This window comes from Nannospalax galili, unplaced genomic scaffold, assembly GCF_000622305.1.
Source record: "Nannospalax galili isolate Female #2095 unplaced genomic scaffold, S.galili_v1.0 scaffold444, whole genome shotgun sequence".
NCBI classification, from domain to species: Eukaryota; Metazoa; Chordata; class Mammalia; order Rodentia; family Spalacidae; genus Nannospalax; species Nannospalax galili.
This window is the reverse complement of record NW_008354022.1, coordinates 4,145,540-4,165,531: the sequence shown is the minus strand read 5'-3', so window position 1 is coordinate 4,165,531 and position 19,992 is coordinate 4,145,540. Positions and strand designations below refer to the sequence as shown.

Sequence of the window (19,992 nt, the reverse complement as noted above, 5' to 3'; positions counted from 1 at the left end):
CGTGGATCTCACTATGTAGACCAGGCTGGCCTTGAACTCAAAGAGATCTGCCTGCCTCTGCCTCTTGAGTGCTGAGATTAAAGGTGTGTGCCACCACACCTGGCTAAGATTTATTTATTTTTATATATATGTGTAAGTGTTTTGGCTGCATGGATGTAAATGTAACATGTGGGTGGAATGCCCATGGAGGCCAGAAGCGGATTTCAGATCCCCTAGAACTGGAGTGACAGATGGTTGTTAGCCACCATGCGAATGCTGGGAGCTGAGCCTAAGTACTCTGCAAGAGCAGCCAGTGCTCTTAACCGCTGAGCCATCTCACCAGCTCCTTTTCTTTGTTGTTTTGGTTTGGATTTTGGTTCTTGGCTTTTTTCAGACAGGGTCTTCTTATCACCCCAGCTGGCCTGGAACTCACTGTGTAGACCAGGCTGACCTCAATTTTACAATCCTTCTGCCTATCTCTACCTCCCAACTGCTGGGATTAAAGATGTGTGCCACCATGTCTATAAAATGGGAATTTTGGACAGGGGCTGTAGCTGTTGGTGAATGCTTGCTTGAATGCACAAGGCCTTGGGTTCTATTCCCATTACATCATAAACTCAGGAGATGGATGTGGGAGGATCGAGAGTTCTAAGTCATCCCTAGGCTGAGACTGGAGGATGAGGTGAGCACTCTGCCCTCAGGGCTGAGGCCCTGCCTCCCTCCAGCTTCTTCCCCTCTCAGCTCTATGAATGCTGGTAGCTGATATGGCTGCCTCTAAGGCAGAGGCATCTGGAACCTTCTGTGAGGAATGAAGATGGCTGGTCAGCTGAGAAATAAGAGAAGACTCTTCAGGCTGCCTCAGAATATAGGAACATGAATATTCATGTGGCTGTGGCTAGTCACATGTTCATGAATATTCATGTGCTTATGAATATTCATCAGGGCAAAAGGCTCTGGGGAAATGAAAAATGTAATTACTGAAATAAGAAAATGCCCAGACGTGTTATAAGACTAAGTATGCCTGTAATCCCAGCATGCTGGAGGGAGACACTGGAGGATGATGAGATTGAGGCTATCTTGGGCTACAGAGTGAGTTGTAGACCAACCTGGGCTGCACAAGAGGACCCAGTCTAAAAAAAAAGCAAAGGGCTGGGGGGAATAACTCAGTGGGTAAAGTGCTTATTGTGCAAGCATGAGGATCTGAGTCTGGTCCCCAGAACCCAGGTGAAACACGCAGCCCTTGCTATTCTATTCTTGCAATCCCAGTGCTAGGGGCAGAGACAGGAGGATCCCTGGGGCTTGTTGACCAGTCAGCCTAGCTGAGCTCCAGGGCCTGTGAGGGACTTAAGATGGAGAGTGATTGAGGAAGACACCTGACATTGACCTCTGCCCATACATACACATGTGTGTACACACACACACACACACACACACACACACAAAGGTGTGTGTGTAGGTATATATATGTATACACACAAAAAAAATTATGTGTAGAGGGGTGGAGAGATGGCCCAAAGGACTGCTCTTTCAGAAAGCCTAGGTTTGGTTCCCAGCACTCACATAGTGGCTAACATCTGTCCATAACTCCAGTTCCAGGGGATCAGACACTTGTCTGTGGACATTGCATAATGAGGGGGCACTTACATACACTCAGGCAAAACACTCATACACATAAAATAAAAATAAAAACAATTTTAAATTAATATACACATACAGTCAGGCATGGTGGCACACACCTTTAGTCCCAGCACTCAGGAGGCAGAGGCAGGCGGATCTCTGTGAGTTCAAGGCCAGCCTGGTCTACATAGTAAGTTCCAGGACAGCTGGGGCTACAGAGAGACCCTGTCTCAAAAAGACCAAAAAGAAAAAAAAATACACATACATACATGTATACACACATAAAGAATGGAACTTGGGACTGGAGAGATTCCTCAGTGGTTAAGAGCACTAGCTGCTCTTCCAAAGGATCTTGGTTTGATTTCTAGAACCCACGTGGTGGCTAACAACTGTCCTTAACTCCAGTTCCAGGGGCCTCCATGAGCATTGCATGCCTGGGTCCACTTACACACATGCAGGAAAAACACTTATACTTCAAAAAAAAGAATGGAACCTTGTTATTTGCAGTAAAATAAATAGAACTGGAGGTCATAAGGTCAAGTGAAAATAATAGGAGGAAAACGTCTACTATTCCATGGCAGAGTAGGATCAACATAGTCTAATATAGATAGATAGATAGATAGATAGATAGATAGATAGATAGATAGATAGATGTCTAATATAGATAGATAGATAGATAGATAGATAGATAGATAGATAGATAGATAGATAGACAGACAGACATAGCCCAGGTTACTCTCAAATATGCTGTGTAGTTGAGGATGTTCTTGAACTTCTGTTTCTCCTGCCTCCAGGTTCTGAGTGCTGGGATTACAGGTATGCTCCTCCATACCCAGATTCTGCAGTACTGGGAATGGAACACACTAGGCACACTAGGCAAGCATTCTACCAACTGAGCCACAGCCCCTTATATATTTTGTAATGATCCACAACAGGAGACGTCAAAGGTTCTCCATTTAACACTAACAACAATAAAAGATGAAACAGAAATGCTTGTTCCCCTGATTTGATCAGTGCACATTGTAGACATATATACACTGTATGCACAATAGCACAGTTTCCCATCAGTAAATACAGCTGTGTGTCAGTTAAAAAGAAAAGGGCTGCAGCAGTAGGTACCAATCTTACGTGTCAGTTAAAAATATGCCAAAATGTTTGAAAAGAAGTCGGAGCAGACCCCTGCTATTTAGAGAGATGGCAGTGATTACCAAATGGTCCCACTGAAAGAGGAAGTAGTATGTGTTTGGAGGCAGAGAAGAAAAACTTCTTGGCTTTGTAAAGGGCTGGTTAGTTTTAACTGTCAACTTAATATAACCTAGAGTCACCTGAGAAGGGAGTCTCAACTGAGGGATTTCCCAGACCAGATTGGCCTGTGGGCAGGTCTGTGGGGAGTGTCTTGATTGTTAATTGATAATTGTTGGGCCCAGCCCACTGTGGGCAGCACCAGTCCCTAGGCAGGGAGTTCAGGGCTGCATAAGAAAGCTAGCTAAGAGCAAGCAAGCAGGTTCCAGTTTATTCTCCCACTGCTCTTGACTATGGATATGCGTAAAGTTCCTGCTTTGACTTTCTTAGAATAATAAACTGTCACTGGAAGTCTGAGCCAAATGAATCCCTTTCCTCCCTCAGTTGCTTTTGGTCAGGGTGTTTTATCATAGCAACAGAATGAAACTAGAACAGACGCTTTACAAGCACCTGACCCTCTATTGATGTGTATGTATAACTTGGATTTGAAAAATCAATTTAACTTGTTTTTTACAATAATTCACTTTTTCTTCTGTTTTTTGGTTTGTTGTTGTTGTTGGGTTTTGGGTTTGTTTTTTTGTTTTGTTTTGTTTTGTTTTTTTGAGACAGTGTCTCCCCATAGCCCCAGCTGAACTGGAACTTGCTATGTTGATCAGGCTGGCCTAGATCTCACAGAGATCTGTCTGCCTCTGCCTCCCAAGTGCTGGAGTTAAAGGCATGAGCCACCATGCCGAGCTTTCTTTAAATCTTTGAAAAAAAATTCGGCGGTGAGCTTATTTATTTTTATTTTATGTGTGTGAGTCTTTTGCCTCCATGTATGTGAGTGCATCTGTGTCAGGCAATGCCCAAAGAAGCCAGAAGAGCACATCAGATCTCCTGGAACTGGAGTTAAGAAGGGCTGTGAGCTGTAATATAAGTGCTGGGACTTGAACCTGGGTTGTCTAAAGAGGAGCCAGTGCTCTTAACTGCTGAACAACCTCTCTAACCCCTTAAGAATACTTTTTATTGATGGGCATGGTGGCACATGCCTTTAATCATGATGCTCACAGGGCTGATCCACACTCTCTGCCTGTCACTGGGGGATGCTAGGTAGGGACCCTACTACTGAACCATCTCCCTAGGACTTCTGTGCTTCAGTGTCACTTTTTTTTTTTTTTTTGAGAAATGGTCTCCCTGTAGCCCCAGCTGGCCTGGAATTCCCCATGTAGATCAGGCTGGCCTGCCTCTGCCTCCAGAGTGCTGACATTAAAGGCATGCACCACCATACCCTACATTCTCTTTACCAATAGCATTTACTAAGACTACAATGTCATCCAGATGCCACATACATACAATAATTCTCACAAAAACCCTTTTGACAGATGAGGATGCTAAGATTGAGAGAGGTTATGTGATTTTCCCAAGCTCACAGAGCTTATAAGAGTTTGAATCCAGATCCGTGTCTCTCTCCAAGCCTGTGCTCTTGCATGTATCCATCCTGTGATGCACTGAAAGCCTTGGCCCTCCCAGCTGTCTGTGGGTGTCTCCCTTTTCTCATCTGCCCCCTGCCAGGCTCAACCTGTGTCCCCTGCGTCCTCTGGATCTGCCTCTCTCCATGTACCTACAGGTCGGTGGGACGAAGACCGGTGTGGTACGCTACGTGGGGGAGACAGACTTTGCCAAAGGCGAGTGGTGTGGTGTGGAACTGGATGAACCCCTTGGAAAGAATGATGGGGCAGTGGCAGGCACCAGGTATGGGGACATTTTCTAAGGAATTGTGGGAAGGGATGTGTATAGGGGGCAGAGATTGCCCAAGAGGGGCTCTTGATGCCATGATGGACATGTTCACTCTTCTAACAGCCTTTCAGGCCAGGGCATGGGGAGTAATCGTCCCATTTGATTGATAAGAGAACTGAGGCCAGAGGTCACAGGCAAATACTAGGGGAATCCTTTTGTTCCATGTTCCTTTCCTACACCACACAGGGCCGAATTAAGCAGGACCAGTGGAGTGGACTCTCCCTACTGGGGTTTCCTGGGTGACTCAAAAGAGCTGTAGGTGTCCTGCACTCTCAAGTATTCTCTCTGTCTCTTTCTTTAAATTTTTTTTTTGATTGATTTGTTTTTATTTTATGTGTTATGAGTGTTTTACCTGCATGGATGTATGTGTGCCCATGCTGTGCAGTGCTCATGGAGGCCAGAAGAGGGTGTCAGATCCCCTGGAACTGGAGTTATGGATGGTTGTTAACTACCATATGGGTGCTGGGAAATGAATCTTTGCAAAGTAGCCAGTGCTCTTAACCACCAAGGCATCTCTCCAGCCCACTGTTTCTTTTCCTTTCTGTCTCTCCTGTTCTCTGTGCCTTGTCTCTCTCTGTCTCTTTCTCTTTCTTTTCTTTTTTTTCTGGTCTCTTTGAGACAGGGCCTCCCTGTAGCCCCATCTGGCTATATAGACCAGGCTGGCCTCAATCTCATAGAGATCCTACCTGCTGGGATTAAAGGCATGTCCCACCATGCCCAGCTTCACATTTTTTTTTTGAGAATGAGTCTCTTGTAGCCCAGGCTGGCCTCTAATTCACTATGTAGCGGAGGCTGGCCTTAAACTTCTAATCCCCTTGTGCTTATGTCCCAAAGGCTCCGATCACAAGCATGTGCCACTGTGCCTCAGTCCTTCTAGTTTTTTTCTTCTCTGAGCAGTGAGCCCCCATGGCTAGAGTGCTGGTTCTGGGGGTGGACCAGGGCCAGTCTTGACTGAGGTTGTAACCTGGGGGACTCTAGACAGTCTGTGTATCCTTGGAGCCCTGAAGTCTGGGAAGGCCCATGTTAACTTTGCAACTACACCTGTACATGATGGAGAGCATGTTTCTTAACCTTTCTGAGTCCAAAGTTTGTCTCTGCACATAGCCACTGAGAGATTGAATGAAAATTTGCATTAAGGAATGGCACATTGTGGGTAATAATTTTCCTAGCCCTCAAAAGTATTGCCAGGGCTAGAATACTTGACAAACATGCATGAAGCCCTGGGTTCCATCTCCAGTACTACATAAAACCATGTGTGGTCATACACATCTATAATCTCAGCACTCAGGAGGTAGCAGCTGAAGGATCAGAAGTTCAAGGTCATCCTCAGCTACATAGCAAGTTTAAGACCAGCCTGAGCTACATGAGACCCTGTGTCAAAACAAACAGAAGACAGCTAACAGTGCTGTAACAAAACAGTGCTGCCAGAGCTATTGACAGCTGTAAGCTCTCAGGAGTCCCATGTTCCTGTTCCTCTTGCCTCTACCTCACAAGTGCTAGAATTGCAAATGTGCACCATGGCTCCTGCCTCATCCATCAGGAAGACTGCCACCTTGGAGTGTGGCCACAGAGCCTGGGGAGATGCTTCTGTGTCTTGGGGGCTTTGAAGTGACGGGGGAATAAATAAGGAGCGAACCAGGTCATCAAGGCACCACTGTGGCTGTATTTTGCTCCCCAGGTACTTCCAGTGCCCACCCAAGTTTGGTCTCTTCGCACCAATCCACAAGGTCATCCGCATTGGCTTCCCATCCACTAGCCCAGCCAAGGCCAAGAAGAACAAGCGTATGGCCATGGGTGTCTCAGCCCTGACCCACAGCCCCAGCAGTTCCTCCATCAGCTCTGTCAGCTCTGTGGCCTCCTCGGTTGGGGGCCGGCCCAGCCGTAGTGGCCTGGTAAGGGTAGAATTGGGGAGTTGGAGAACTCTGGTATAAGATTAGAGGTAGCAGGTGTCTCACTCGGTTCCCAGCTTGCTCTGATTCCAGGCACCTCTCCTTCTACTTGGGGGTTTGTAACAAAAATGAAAGCATAGATTTTTTTTTAATTTTTTAAAAATTTATTTTATGTATATGTGTATGCCTGAGTGTGTGTGTGTGTGTGTGTGTGTGTGTGTGTGTGTATGTGCAGCACATACATGCAGGTGGTTGTGAGCAACCATATGGGTGCTGGGAACTGAGTCTGGGTTCTCTGGAAGAGCAGCCAGTTCTCTTAACCACAGAGCCATCTCTCTAGCCCCCATGATTTCTTAATAAGAGAAATTGATCCAGTTATATTTATTGTTACTTTTGCCACTGGATTTTCAGTAGCCTTCTCTGGGTAAGCAGGTTTGGGTAGATACAGCACAGGGAATTTCAGAAGGCTGTCTTAGGGACCCTGAGTAAGGAGAGAAGAGACCACTCAGGTTTGGGCAGAGGGGCTTCAATCTGGCTTGGCTTAGGGTGGAGCTGGTCAAGGTGAAGTTGCCCATAGTGGATGGAATCCTTGGGGCTTGCATTTTGAGGGGCTGATATTCAGCCATCAGGATCTTTTGAGGGTGGGGTGAGTCATGAGGTGAGTTTAGGGGACTCCAGGGCACTGACAGGGAAGGACAAGACCCTCACCCCCTGTGTCAGTATAAGTGAGGCCAGTGGGAGCCACTGACCCACAACTCCAAGGATACCTGAATCCCACCCACTCTTTGCAGCTCACAGAGACATCTTCTCGCTATGCCCGGAAGATCTCAGGCACCACAGCCCTGCAGGAGGCACTGAAGGAGAAACAGCAACACATTGAACAGCTGCTGGCTGAGAGGGACCTGGAACGGGCTGAGGTAGCCAAGGCCACCAGCCACATCTGCGAGGTGGAGAAAGAGATTGCGCTGCTGAAGGCCCAGCACGAGCAGGTGTGGGGCTAGAGGCCTTAGGGGTGTGGGTACTGAAAACCTCCTTCCATGGGGATAGAGAAGCCACAGGTGCTCAGAGGGAGGGGTAAGCATGGGTATTCAGAGAAATACAGAAGTGTCTGTGAGTATCCCTTTTCAGATGCAGCTAGCAGTGACCCATAAGCTTCCAGACTTTTCGGTGTGTGTGTGAAGTGCTGGGCCCTTCAGGCTGGCCTATAATCATTTCTCAGACCTTTGGCCAAGATCAGGTGCAGAATTCACTTTTAAACTTGTGCTTTCTGCTTTTTCTATGCTAATGCCAGCATTTTCTGTCAGCAGAAAATTCTTATATGTGTATGACTGTTTTCTGTGCATGTGTGTAAGTGCAACACATGCATGCAATGCCAGCAAAGGTCAGAAGAACATGACAAAGCCCCTGGAAATGGAGTTACAGACAGTTGTTAGCTACCATGTAGGTGCTGGGAACTGAACCTAGGTCCTCTGCAAGAACAGCCAGTGTTCTTAACCGCTGAGCAATCTCTCCGGCCCCTGTTGTTTTTTAGACAGGGTCTCTCGTAGCCAAGACTGGCCTTGAACTCCATATGAGGCTGAGGAGGACCTTGAACTTCTGACCCTCCTGCCCCCCACCTCCTGAGTCCTGGTATTGCAGGTGTGTACCACCACATCTGGTTTATGTGGTGCTGGGACTGGAACTCAGAGCTTTGTGCATGCTAGACAATCTCCAGCCCCATAGTTCAGGGGAAATTTTGTTTTATTTTGGTGTTTGGTTTTTGGAGGATAGGGTCTCTGTAGCTCAGACTTGCCTAGAACTTACCTTGATGCCCAAGATGGCCTTAAAAGTTTGGCAAAGCCAGGTATGATGGCACATGCCTTTAATCCCAGCACTTGGGAGGCAGAGGCAGGTGGATCTCTGAGATGGAGGCCAGACTGGTGTACATAGCGAGTTCCAGGCCAGCTGGGGCTACAGGGAGAACCCCATCTCAAAAAGATCCAAAAAAAAAAAATTGGCTATTTCCCTGCCTCAGCCTCCAAGTACTAGGGTTTTAGATGTATGCTACCAGACCTGGCTGGATTTTTCTTTGTCTTTTCTTTTTGTTTTTGTTTTTTGTTTTGGTCTTTTTGAGGCAGGGTCTCCCTATAACCCTAGCTAGCCTGGAAACTCACTTTGTAGACCAGGGTGGTCTTGAACTCACAAAGAACCCTCTGCCTCTGCCTCCCAAGTGCTGGGATTAAAGGCGTGCACCGCCATGCCCAGCATTTTTCTCTTTTTTTGAGGCAGGGTCTTACTCTGTAGTTCTGGTTGGCTTGGAACTCTATGTAGTCCAGGCTGGCCTTGATCTCACAGAGATCTGCCTTGCTCTGCCTCCTAAGTACTAAGATTAAAGGCATGTGTCACCACATCTGGCTCTTTTTCTAAAATATTTTTATTCCATTTTTATTTATTTGTTTTGTGGGGGAAGAATGTGTGTCATGGCACGTGTGTAGAGGTCAGAGGACAACTTTTGAGTCAATTCTGTCCTTCAACCATGTAGCTCCTGGGGTTCGAACTTAGGTTATCAGACTTGGTGCCCGTACCCACTGAGCCATCTTGCCACCCATTTTTCTTTTTTTTTCTACAATAAATGAAACAGAGATTCATATGTAGCTCAGGGGTAGATCACCCACCTTGTGTGTATAAGGTCCTGGGCTTGATTCCCAGCACTGGGAAAAAAAAGATATGTCCAGATTCCTAACTTTTCTGGCATATGTCCATATTTCAAATGATTTGGGGCAGATTTGTGAGTTAGATTTCAGAGCTAGGACCCCATGCCCCACGTCTAGAGTTTGCTGCTTCTATGACTTAATTTGTTCTGTCATTTCCTCTGATGTTTGTAGGTATGTATTTTCACAGTACTGGGAATCCAGCCTAGGGCTCTGTGCATGCTACACGTGTGTGCTACAGTGGAGCCATTTGTTTTTTCTTTCTTGAAACAGAGTCTCTGTGTAGCTCAGGTGAGCCTGAAACTCCTCCTGCCTCAGCCTCCCCAAGTGATGAGATTACACGTGGCTTAATGTCTCTTGTGTGAGCGTCCCTTTTGGGCCTCTGTTCATGTTTGGGACTGTCCCATCCCTCCCTGAGTGCCAGGATTAGTATGATCACAGCAGGATGAAGTTCAGCAGTGGAGAGCTTGCCTAGAATCCCCAGTGAGGAGGAGGGGCTGGGGTGTGGCTCAGTGGTAGAGCTCTTACCTAGTATGCACACGGCTGTGGGTTTGATCCCACACATAAATACACACACACACACACACACACATCTATCATAAAGCCAGCCTCATACTGGTACTGTGAGAGGGGCCCTAACAAGACAACAGGTCTTTGGCCATAGTAGATTGGGTGAATAGCAGGGTTTGGGGTGTCTACTCTTGGGGACCGAGCAGGCTTATGGTCCCCTGGGTGTGGCCTCTTCTTCCTTAGGTCCTGCTGGGTCCCCTCTCCTTGTATCTTGGCTGCTACCTATACCTCACTGGGTCCAGTGGAGGAGCAGGAAGCTGGGGCTTCTGTACTGTACTTCCTATTTCTGTGTCACCCCAAGAGGAGGCTGGCATTAACCTGGCTCTGTCCTGGCCTTGCTCTGGGTCAGTATGTTGCAGAAGCAGAGGAGAAGCTGCAGCGGGCACGATTGCTGGTGGAGAATGTGAGGAAAGAGAAAGTGGACCTGTCCAACCAGCTGGAGGAGGAAAGGAGGTACATGCTGGGGCCCAGCCAGAGAGCATCTTCATTGAGCCCAGAAGAGGAGGGTGGGGAAGCTGGGTGTGGTGGGGTACTTGGGAGACTGAGGCAGGGGGATCAGGAGATCCAGACTAGCCTGGGCAACTTATTACAATGGTCTTAAAATAAAAAATAAGCAACCAGGCTTGGTGGCACACACCTTTAATCCAAGCACTCAGGAGGCAGAGGCAGGCAGATCCTTGTGAGATTGAGGCCAGCCTGGTATACATAGTGAGTTCCAGGCCTGCTGGGGCTACAGGGAGACCCTGTCTCAAACAAAACAAAACACAAAACAAAAGTTTATTCTCTCCACCATGTGGGTCCCAGGGATTGAACTCAGCTTATCGAGATTGGCAGCAAGCACCTTTACCACTAAGACATCTCGCAGGTCCCTCAGTCAATTTGGAGGCTGCTCTGGGGATATGTTAGAAGCCTCCCCATCCTCTGATTCCCCCCAGAAAAGCCCCTGGACAAGTCAAGGTCAAGTGGATTCTGATGAGAACACAGGGACTCATAGAAAGATTCAGGTGTGTTCTATTCTCTGGCCAGAGGCCCAGGACGTGGGACAGAGCCAGTCTTGTCATCTCTCTCCTGGGAATTGAGATTTCTGTATGGCCCTCCCTTCCCCCATGCTGGTGGCAGCCCCCAGCCTTAACAACCCCCACTTGCATCTGTGTTTTGGGCATTCAGCCGAGGCCTGCAGTTACTGTCTAAGTGGGAGAGATGATGATTTATTTATAACTGCCTGAGATGGCAGTCTGGGCCTACACATCTGGTTTCCATGGCAATGCATCTCATGCCAGCAAACAATCTCTTAGGCCATCATGAGATGGGGGCTGGAGACACGATGGTTCAGTCGGTAAAGCTTCTGCTGTGCAAGCCTGAGGACCTGAGTTCAGATCCCTAGCACCAGTGTCAATAAGCCAGGCATGGTCACATGTGTCTGTAACCCTCTCACAGGTGGGGTACAGACTGGCAGATCCCCAGTGCTCACTGGCCAGCCAGGCTAGCTGATCAGTAGGTTCAGTGAAAGACCCTGTCTCAAAAGATAAGTCAGGGAGGAGGGGCTGGAGAGATGACTCAGTACTTGAGAGCACTGGCTGCTCTTGGAGAGAATCCAGATTCAATTCCCAGCACTCACAGAGAGGCTAACAACTATCTGTAACTCAGTTCTAAAGGCTCAAATGCCCTCTTCTGGTACTTACATATGTGCAAGCAAACACTCACACATATGAAATAAAAATAAGTTAATAGCCAGGTATGGTGACACATGCCTTTAATCCCAGCACTCTGGAGGCAGAGGAAGATGGATCTCTGAGAGATGGAAGCCAATTTGGTCTACATATCAAGTTCCAGGCCAGTTGGGGTTCAAGGAGACCCCATTGCAAAAAAAAAAAAACAAAAACAGAAGTTAATTAATTAATTAAAGATAAGATGGGTAGCAGTAGAGGAAGACATCCCCATATAGGTCTGGGGACATGGCTCAGTGGCTAGAACATTTTTAGTACATTCATGAGGACCTGAGTTCAAATTCCCACTGCCTTATGTAAAAAGTTGGGTGTGACTGCATTCACCCTAATCCTGGGGCTGTAGGGAAGGGAGGGCAGAGACAGGATCTCCATTAGACTAAGACATCTGAGTCCTCTCCTGGCCTCCAGGCATATGCACAGGTATGCACCTGCACACATATGTGCACATACACAGGACACCCAGCATCACCCCATGGCCTCCACACGCATGCTCACATACGCATATATAATACTTTTTAAATGCAAAATAAGGCATGATGGGAGCTGTGTTTACTAAGAGCTGAGATGCAGGTCCCAGCATGCTGTGTAACCTTGGACAGGCCTCTCACCCCCTCTGAGCTTCAGTGACCTCATAGGTTTAATACACAGTGTCTGAGAGCCCCAGGGGAGAGGCTTTGTAAATTGCAGAGTGAGGTAGACCCGTGTATGTCTCCTATTCTGACTTGATATATGTGGGGGTGAGCATGTGTCCCTGAGAGAGGCCCCTAATTCTTGAAGTGGGATCTTGGGACCCTTCTATATCTGTGAGCAGCCTGGAAATGCATGCTGAGACCTCAGCTCTCACTTTGAGGCCCCTCAGAGTGGAGTTACCTATAAGAAAGCCCTCCTTCCTGCTTCCTCCTTGGTGATAGGGCCATGTGGCCTGGGGCACCCACTGAAGAGCCACTGTTCTGATTTGGTTTGGGTTTTTTGAGACAGTCCCTATGTAGCCCAGGCTGGCCTTCTGACTCCCAGCCCTCCTGTCTCGGCATCTCACATGCTATGATTATAGCTGTGCACCATCACACCTGGCTCGAGCTACTCTCCTCTCTTTTCCATGGCCACCCTGGGAGGAAGGAGGCTTATGCTCAGTACCAGGTCAGAAGGTGGGGGTTCTGGATGCTTCCAGAAGGCTTTGTCCTTCCTCAGCCTCAGGATACCAGGTAGCTTCCAGCTCTATGGAGACAGTCTCCTCAGTGCTTTGAGTTTCTTCCCTGAGCTTTCTTGAGGCGTTAGTCCTCTCTTCCATTGGTGGCCTGATGAAACCCATTTGACTCTGTGTGTGTGTGTGTGTGTGTGTGTCTGTGTCTGTGTGTGTCTGTGTCTGTGTGTGTGTCTGTGTGTGTGTCTGTGTGTGTGTCAGTGTGGATGGAACCTTGGCATATGATAGGCAGGTGCTCTACCACTGAGCCATGCTCCCAACCCCACTGGGAGATTCTAGGCAGGTGCTCTACTACTGAGCTGTGCTCCAGCCCCTCACTGGGGGACTCTTAAGTGGGCTTTCTACAATTGAGCCATGCCCCTGGCCACCAAAGCCCATCTCTGATCTTTTCCTCCCCACAGGAAGGTGGAGGACCTGCAGTTCCGAGTGGAGGAAGAATCCATCACCAAAGGAGACTTGGAGGTAACGGGTACAGCCCCTCCCTGCTCGATCACCAAGGGCCCAATCTTTGGCATGAGAAATGGCTTTGATGTTCAGGCAAAAAGCCTAGGCCTCTTTGGGATGAGACCTTGGTGATGACTGCAAGGGGAAAATGGAGACGAGTCAAAGGCTCCCTCCTTGGAGGAATGGAGGATGGGAGGGCACTGGGACATCTGGTGTAAGAGGTGGGAATAACTCTAGCTCCTGGGAATCCAGGGGACCTTGTGTTGGAGATTAGAGGTGGGGAACAGGATAGACTGAGGTGAGTGACATTGCACATCTTACCTAAGGGCATAGGAGCCAGCCTCCTGTGATCCTAGGAACAGAATTGGCTGGCAGGAGCACTTGGACTCAGAGAGTTGACAGGTGGCAGAACAAGGGCTCAAGGCTGGGGATGTGGCTGAAATTATAGAGTGATTACCTAGCACTCACAAAGTCCTGGGTTCGATTCCCAGCACATAAATCAGTGTGGTGGCACATGCCTGTGATCATAGCACTTAGGAAGCTGAGACAGGAGGATCAGGAGTTCATGGTCATCCGCAGCTGTGTAGTGAGTTTAAGGCTACCTTGGGCTATGTGAAGAAGAAGAAGAGAAAAACAAACAAGAACTAGAGGTCAGGAAAGCAGAGGCCTATATCCAAGGCTCCAGGGACAGGGACTCCTGTGAGTTGACCCAGCCTGCACTTTGTCCATTTTTCCATGGGCACGCATGGTATGAACAGCTTGAGATTGTCCCTCTCCATTTAATCCACTCTGCTGAGTTAGGGACTGGGGTGCTCAGGGCCGTTTAGGGGGCATCTAGCCCTGTCCCCAAGGTCTGGAGAGACCTCTGGGCTCAGGAGGCCACTTTTGGGTAGGAGTGCCTTCCCTGTTATGTTCCTTGAGGTCCCCTAGGAGAGGAAATTAGAACTCCTGGAACCATCAGGTGGAATAGGGGACAGTGAGTTAAGCCTCTTCTCATACAGCATTTCTGGACTTCACCTGGCCTCTGGAAGCCTGTTCTGTTCTACAGGCCTCAGTTTCCTCATCTGTAAAATGAGGTGTTTGATCCCCATTGTGGGTTCTCAGTCTCAAGCATTCCATCCCCGGAAAGCTTGTTCATACATAGGGCCGTGACCTGCATTTACGACAGCCCCAGGTGATACAGTCTAAGGACTTTAGAAATCACAGCCATAGGGCTGCAGAGACGGCTCAGTGGTTAAGAGCACTGGCTGCTCTTGTAGAGAACCCAGGTTTTGTTCCCAGCATCCCCATGGCAGTTACAATCATTCATAACTCTAATTCTAGGGGATCTGACTCCCTCTTCAGGCCTCTGTAGGCACTGTACAAAATGAGTGCACTTAGATACATACACACAAAATATTCATACACATAAAATAATAAAAATAAATAAATCAGGGAGCTGGAGTGATGGCTCAGCAGTTAAGACCACTGGCTGCTCTTATATAGAACCCAGGTTCAGTTTCGAGCACCCACATGGTGACTAACAACCATCTGTAACTCCAGGGGATCCAGTGCTCTCTTCTGGCCTTCAAGGGCATTGAGCATCATGGGTACGCTTACATTTATGCAGGCAAAACACTGATACATATAAAATATAAATAAATAAAAGTAAAATAAATTGAGCCAGGCATGGTGCAAGTCCCAGACCAGCCAGATCTGCATAGTGAGACCCTGTCAATAAATAAATAAATAAATAATAAATAAATAAATAAATAAATAAATAATGACTGGAGAGATGGCCTAGCAGTTAAAAGCACTGGTTGCTCTTGCAGAGGACCTGGGTTCAATTCCTAGCATCCACATACCAGCTAACAACTGTCCATAATGCCAGTTCCCAGAGAATCTGATACCTTCTTCTGACCTCCTCAGGCATTGCACGACACAGGTACACTTAAATATATGCAGGCAAAACATTCATACACATAAAATAAAAATAATAAAATAAAATAAGTAAGTAAAAGAAAATTTTAAAAAGTAAAAGAAATCACAGCCATTGATTATTTCTGGGCTCAGCTCAGACTTGGTACCCCAGGCCTGTAATCTCAGTTTACTAGGGAGGCTAAAGTAGGAAGGTTGTAAGTTCAAGGCCAGTCTGGGCTGTGTACGAAGTCCAGGTCAGCCTGCCTTCTTAGCGAGACTGTCTCAAAAAGCTAAAGAAAGGCTCAGTTGTTAGAGTGCTTGTCTAGCGTATATGAAGCCCTAGGTTTGATTCACGACACTGAATAAGCTGGGTATGGGTAGCACATGCCTGTAATCCTAGCACCAAGTAGGTAGAGGCAAGAGAATTAGAAGTTCAAGGTCAGGCTGGACATGGTGGTAGATGCCTTTGATCCCAGCACTAGGGAGGCAAAGGCAGGGAGATCTCTGAGTTCAAGGCCAGCCTGGTCTACATAGTGCATTCCAGGCCATCTGGGGCTATAGCTGGAGGCCTTGTCTGAAACAAACAAGCAAACAAACAAGAAATCTGGGCATGGTAGGGCTCACCTGTAATCACAGACTTCAGGAGTCAGAAGCAAGAGGATTAGGCATTCAGAGCCAGCCTCAGCTACACAGTGAGTTTGAGGCCAGCCTAAGATAAGACCCTGGGTCAGAAAAAAGAAAAGGCAGGAGCCCTCGCCAGCCCAAAGCTGTTGTGATTTATGCCTTTGTCACAGCCAAAGAGACAGGACAGGTGGTTGTATCTGGCTGATCATTCTGGCAGACAGCATTCCCCATGCAGGGGACAGATGGGTGGACTTGAAGAGAGAGTGCCTGGGGTTGCCAAACCAAGACCCCTCCACCTGCTCCCATCAACAGAGGCTTAGGAGATGAATGACTGGGGAAATTCCCTACCCCTCATGAGGCGCCTGAGGGAACTAGAATCAGGATGGGTGTGAGGAGGATGGGTGTGAGGAGCTGGGCCCTGCTCACAGCCTCTCACTGACTCCTGTCTGTCTCCAGGCCTCTTGAGTACATCTGCTTTCGGCTCCAGTCTGCCAGGCACCACCACCCATCACTTACATTTATCCCCAGGAGACAACCCGACTAGTCCCAGGCCAGCCGATGAGCTGGCAGGTATTGGATCAGGCATCTACTCCAGATCCAATTGGGCATAGCTGAGAGAGGCGGCAGGGGGCCTGGGGGGACAGACAGTGACAGACAGCTAGTTCAGCCGGAAGGGGTGTCACATCCATTTTTGACATTTTATCCTGCATTCTGTACTGTTGTTCATATCCATAGCAACTGGGAGGTGAGCCAAGGCAAGGTCCAGTTTACCACCATGCATGTTTGCTTTGGGTTGTGTTTTTTTGAGACAGCCCACATTGACCTGGAACTCACAGTCCTCCTTCCTCAGCCTCCAAGGGCTAGGATTACAGACTTGGAGCCATGGTGCTTGGTTCTCCCTGCCCATCTCAAAATTCAAAATCAAGGGTCTGGAGCTATGACTCAGAGGTTAAGAGCACTTGCTGTTCTTCAGAGGATCCAAGTTCAGTTCCCTGCACCAATGCCAGGTAGCTCACAACCTCATGTATCCCTAGCTTCTGTCCTCCATGGGCACCGCACATATGTGCACATACCTACACATAGACACACAAAGACACACAAATAAAAATAAATCTTTAAAAAATACTTTAAGTTGGGCGTCGTGGCACATGCCTTTAATCCCAGCACCCGGGAGGCAGAGGCAGGTGGATCTCTGTGAGTTCAAGGCCAGACTGGTCTACATAGTGAGTTCCAGGCCAGCGGGGGCTACAGGGAGACCCTGTCTCAAAAAAAGACCAAAAAAAATTTTTTAAGTCTTAAACCAAGGGATAAGGGTGTGGCTCAGTGGTAGAGTGCCTGCCTAGATCCCCCCAGTGAGGGGCTGGGAGTGTGGCGTGGACTGTGGTAGAGTAGCTGAGTTTGGATCCCTAGCACTCACATAAAAGATGAGCATGGCAGCAGTCTACCAGTGCTGAGGAGACAGAGACAGAATGATCCTTGGAGGTTGCCCAGCCAGTATAGTCAAATCTGTGAGCTCCATGTTTAGGGAGAGACCCTGTGTCGAAAACTAAGGTGGAGACCAACTAAAACTCCCAGTGTACAAGCACCCACATGTGCATAGCACACAAAGTCAAGATTGATAACCTGAACCTCACCCTCAACTGATCACTTGATCCCTTTGGGCTGGGCTTCCAGTCCCATTCCTATCCTCCAGCCTCCATAACTGGCCACTTCTTCCTGACTTCTGAGTGTTAGCCTGTTGTCCAAGCCCCACCCCTTCTGACATGAGGCTGGGCAGGGAGTGTTGCTTTAACCATATCTCCCACAGGGTGATCGGTACCCTCTCCAGTCTCTCAAAACAAATCTGGTATCCTGGTGGTGCCCCCAGGGTGCATTGCCTCCCCTCCTCCCTGCTAACTTGCTAAGATCCATCATAAGGCATCCAAATGTCAGTCCTGTACCACCCAGAGAATGTTGTGCTTTGTTCGAGAATGAAGTGGGTGTTGTAAAGAGGGGACAAAAGCCCTCTTGTGCTTGTAGAAGCCAGGCATTCTCCACAGGACAGGGAAAGAGTGCAATGGTGACCGAGTCAGGCTTCAGGCAGGGCATCCCTACTTGAGAGGCCAGGCCAAGAGAATCAAGATAGTGTGGGTTAGCCAGGCATGCTGGTACACATTTGTCTTCCCAACTCTAGGGAGGCTGAGGCAGGAAGAATGCAGGTTCAAGGCCAGCTTTGATTTCATAGAGGTCTAGGCTAAGTCAGGCATAGTGAAATCCTAGCATATGGGAGGTAGAGGCAGAAGGATCAGAAATTCAAGGTCATCTTCAACTACATAGTGAGTTCCAGGAGAACCTGGGCTATATGAGATCCCGTCTCAAAAACAACTAAAGTTCTAGGTCAGACCCAGGAACACAGTTCCAGGCTAACCTTGGCTACATGGTGAGCCCTTGTCTAGAAAAAACTAAAGGAAACAAAAAGTCAAGATGATGCTGGACGTGGTGATGCATGCCTTTATTGTGGCAGAGGCAGAGGCAGGCACAGGCAGATCTCTGTGAGTTTGAGGCCAGCATGGTCTACATAGTGAGTTCCAGGCCAGCTGGGGCTACAGGGAAACCTTGTCTCAAAAAGACCAAAAAAAAAAAAAAAAAGGTGGGCTCGGGGGTAATGGGAGGAAACCAGGGTACTCAGTAACACTGCACTACCAGTGGCTAGTGAGGGATGCTAACCACTGTCTTCTCTGCCTAAAACACACCCCAGCCAGGCTACAAAGAGGGGAGGGCATCCAGCCCCCCATGCACCGCACTTCTGAGACCTTTTTCTTCACCAAGCGATTCCAGCTCATTGATCTGTTCTCATGGTCTTGTTCACTGAAGATGACGCCTCCTCTCTCTCTCTCTCTCTCTCTCTCTCTCTCTCTCTCTCTCTTCCCCTCTCTTTCTTTCTCCGGCTTCCTTTTCCCTGTGCCCTTCCCCACGTCCCCATCTCCCTTGTCCACCCTGTCATCCCTTCCCCCCTGGGTGGAGCAGACCCAGACCCAGCTGGAGCACGCGCGCATTGGTGAGCTGGAACAGAGCCTGCTACAGGAGAAAGCGCAGGCCGAGCGGCTGCTCAGAGAATTAGCGGATAACAGGGTAAAGCGCATCCACTACCACCACCCACCCGGCCAGCACCCTGGTTCCCCTGGGTTCCCCCTTTCCTGTTTGATCATCTCCTCTGCTTTGGCTGTTGTAGTTATTGCTATTTAATTTCCTTTCCCCCTTCCTTCTGGCAGGAAAGTTGAAATTTAGAGTCAGGCTAGGCTCTGTGTTGGACTGATGCTTATAGCAAAGGGGGTCTGGGTCCTATGGGATTGCTTCCCAAGTTCATGGCTCCTTGAGCTGAAGTATCCCTGGAAGACTCTCCCCTTTGCCTCCTTCCTTGTCCAGTGTCGCAACGAGACATCCTGGGAGCAGCCTGTCCCTTCCTGTCTGTGCCACTGAGGAGGCTGGTGAGGGTGAGAGGATGGGAATGCAGAGCCAGGCTTGGTTTTAAGGTGACAACAGAGAGCTAACCCAGAGGACCGGGGCTTCGGGAAGTGCGTTGTTTTTTGTTTTGTTTTGTAGACTGGGGGCTTCCTCAAAACTCCAAACTCTGCCCACCTTAGATTCTGGCTGTAGTCATATAATATGTTAGGGAGACCCTGGAAAGGTCCATTTGGAAGAATGGTTCAGTCAGCCACAGGGACATGGTTCTATGTCCCACTCCAGGCCTAGCTGGCCCCTCCACATCTGGTGTACACACATCCAAACAGCTAGTCAGGCTGGTAAGTAGCCCAGCCACAGCTCTGCTGGGAGGAAGCTGGGCAGGCAGCAAGTGTTGATCAGGAAAAACATGCTGTAGAGAGCTGGAGGGTTGGGGCAAGGGTCAGTTTCTGCATAGTGGCCATAGAGCACGAGGGGGCATGTGCCTTTGTGGGTGTCTGGAGACACATGTGTTCATGTGCACACTGGCCATTGCCTGGTGATCATCTGTGAACACGTGTGTTCGTGAATACTGCATGCAGGAGACTCACTAAGTCATGCCAGATGTGTTAGAACCCTCCAAATGGGCTCAAGTCAGAAAAGGTTTATCTAGCTTGGTGTGGTGGCACACACCTGTAATCCCAGCACTTAGGAGGCTGAGGCAGGAGGATTGCTAAGAGTTCCAGGCCAGCCTAGGCTATAAACAGTGAGTTCCAGGATAGGTAGGGCTACATAGTAAGACTCTGACTCAAAAATCAAAAAGGGGGGGGGGCTTGGAATATAGCTAATTGTTACAGTGTTTGCCTAGTATGTGTGAGGTCTTGAGTTCAATCTCCAGTATTGGAAAAAAAATA

General features: G+C 48.4%; 1 protein-coding gene across 3 annotated transcripts in view; it reads left to right on the top strand.

The window, feature by feature from the left end:
- Clip2 (CAP-Gly domain containing linker protein 2) overlaps positions 1 to 19,992 on the top strand; it is a 66,656-nt gene that overhangs the window by 33,485 nt on the left and 13,179 nt on the right. For 2 of the 3 annotated variants that reach the window (XM_008851132.3, XM_008851133.3), the window contains exons 4-9: positions 4,445 to 4,569; positions 6,293 to 6,506; positions 7,295 to 7,492; positions 10,113 to 10,216; positions 13,093 to 13,153; positions 18,665 to 18,769. In XM_008851132.3, coding sequence (XP_008849354.1) covers positions 4,445 to 4,569; positions 6,293 to 6,506; positions 7,295 to 7,492; positions 10,113 to 10,216; positions 13,093 to 13,153; positions 18,665 to 18,769 — 807 coding nt within the window. The remainder of the gene's footprint in view (positions 1 to 4,444; positions 4,570 to 6,292; positions 6,507 to 7,294; positions 7,493 to 10,112; positions 10,217 to 13,092; positions 13,154 to 18,664; positions 18,770 to 19,992) is intronic. The other variant, XM_008851134.1, reaches the window with a different exon arrangement.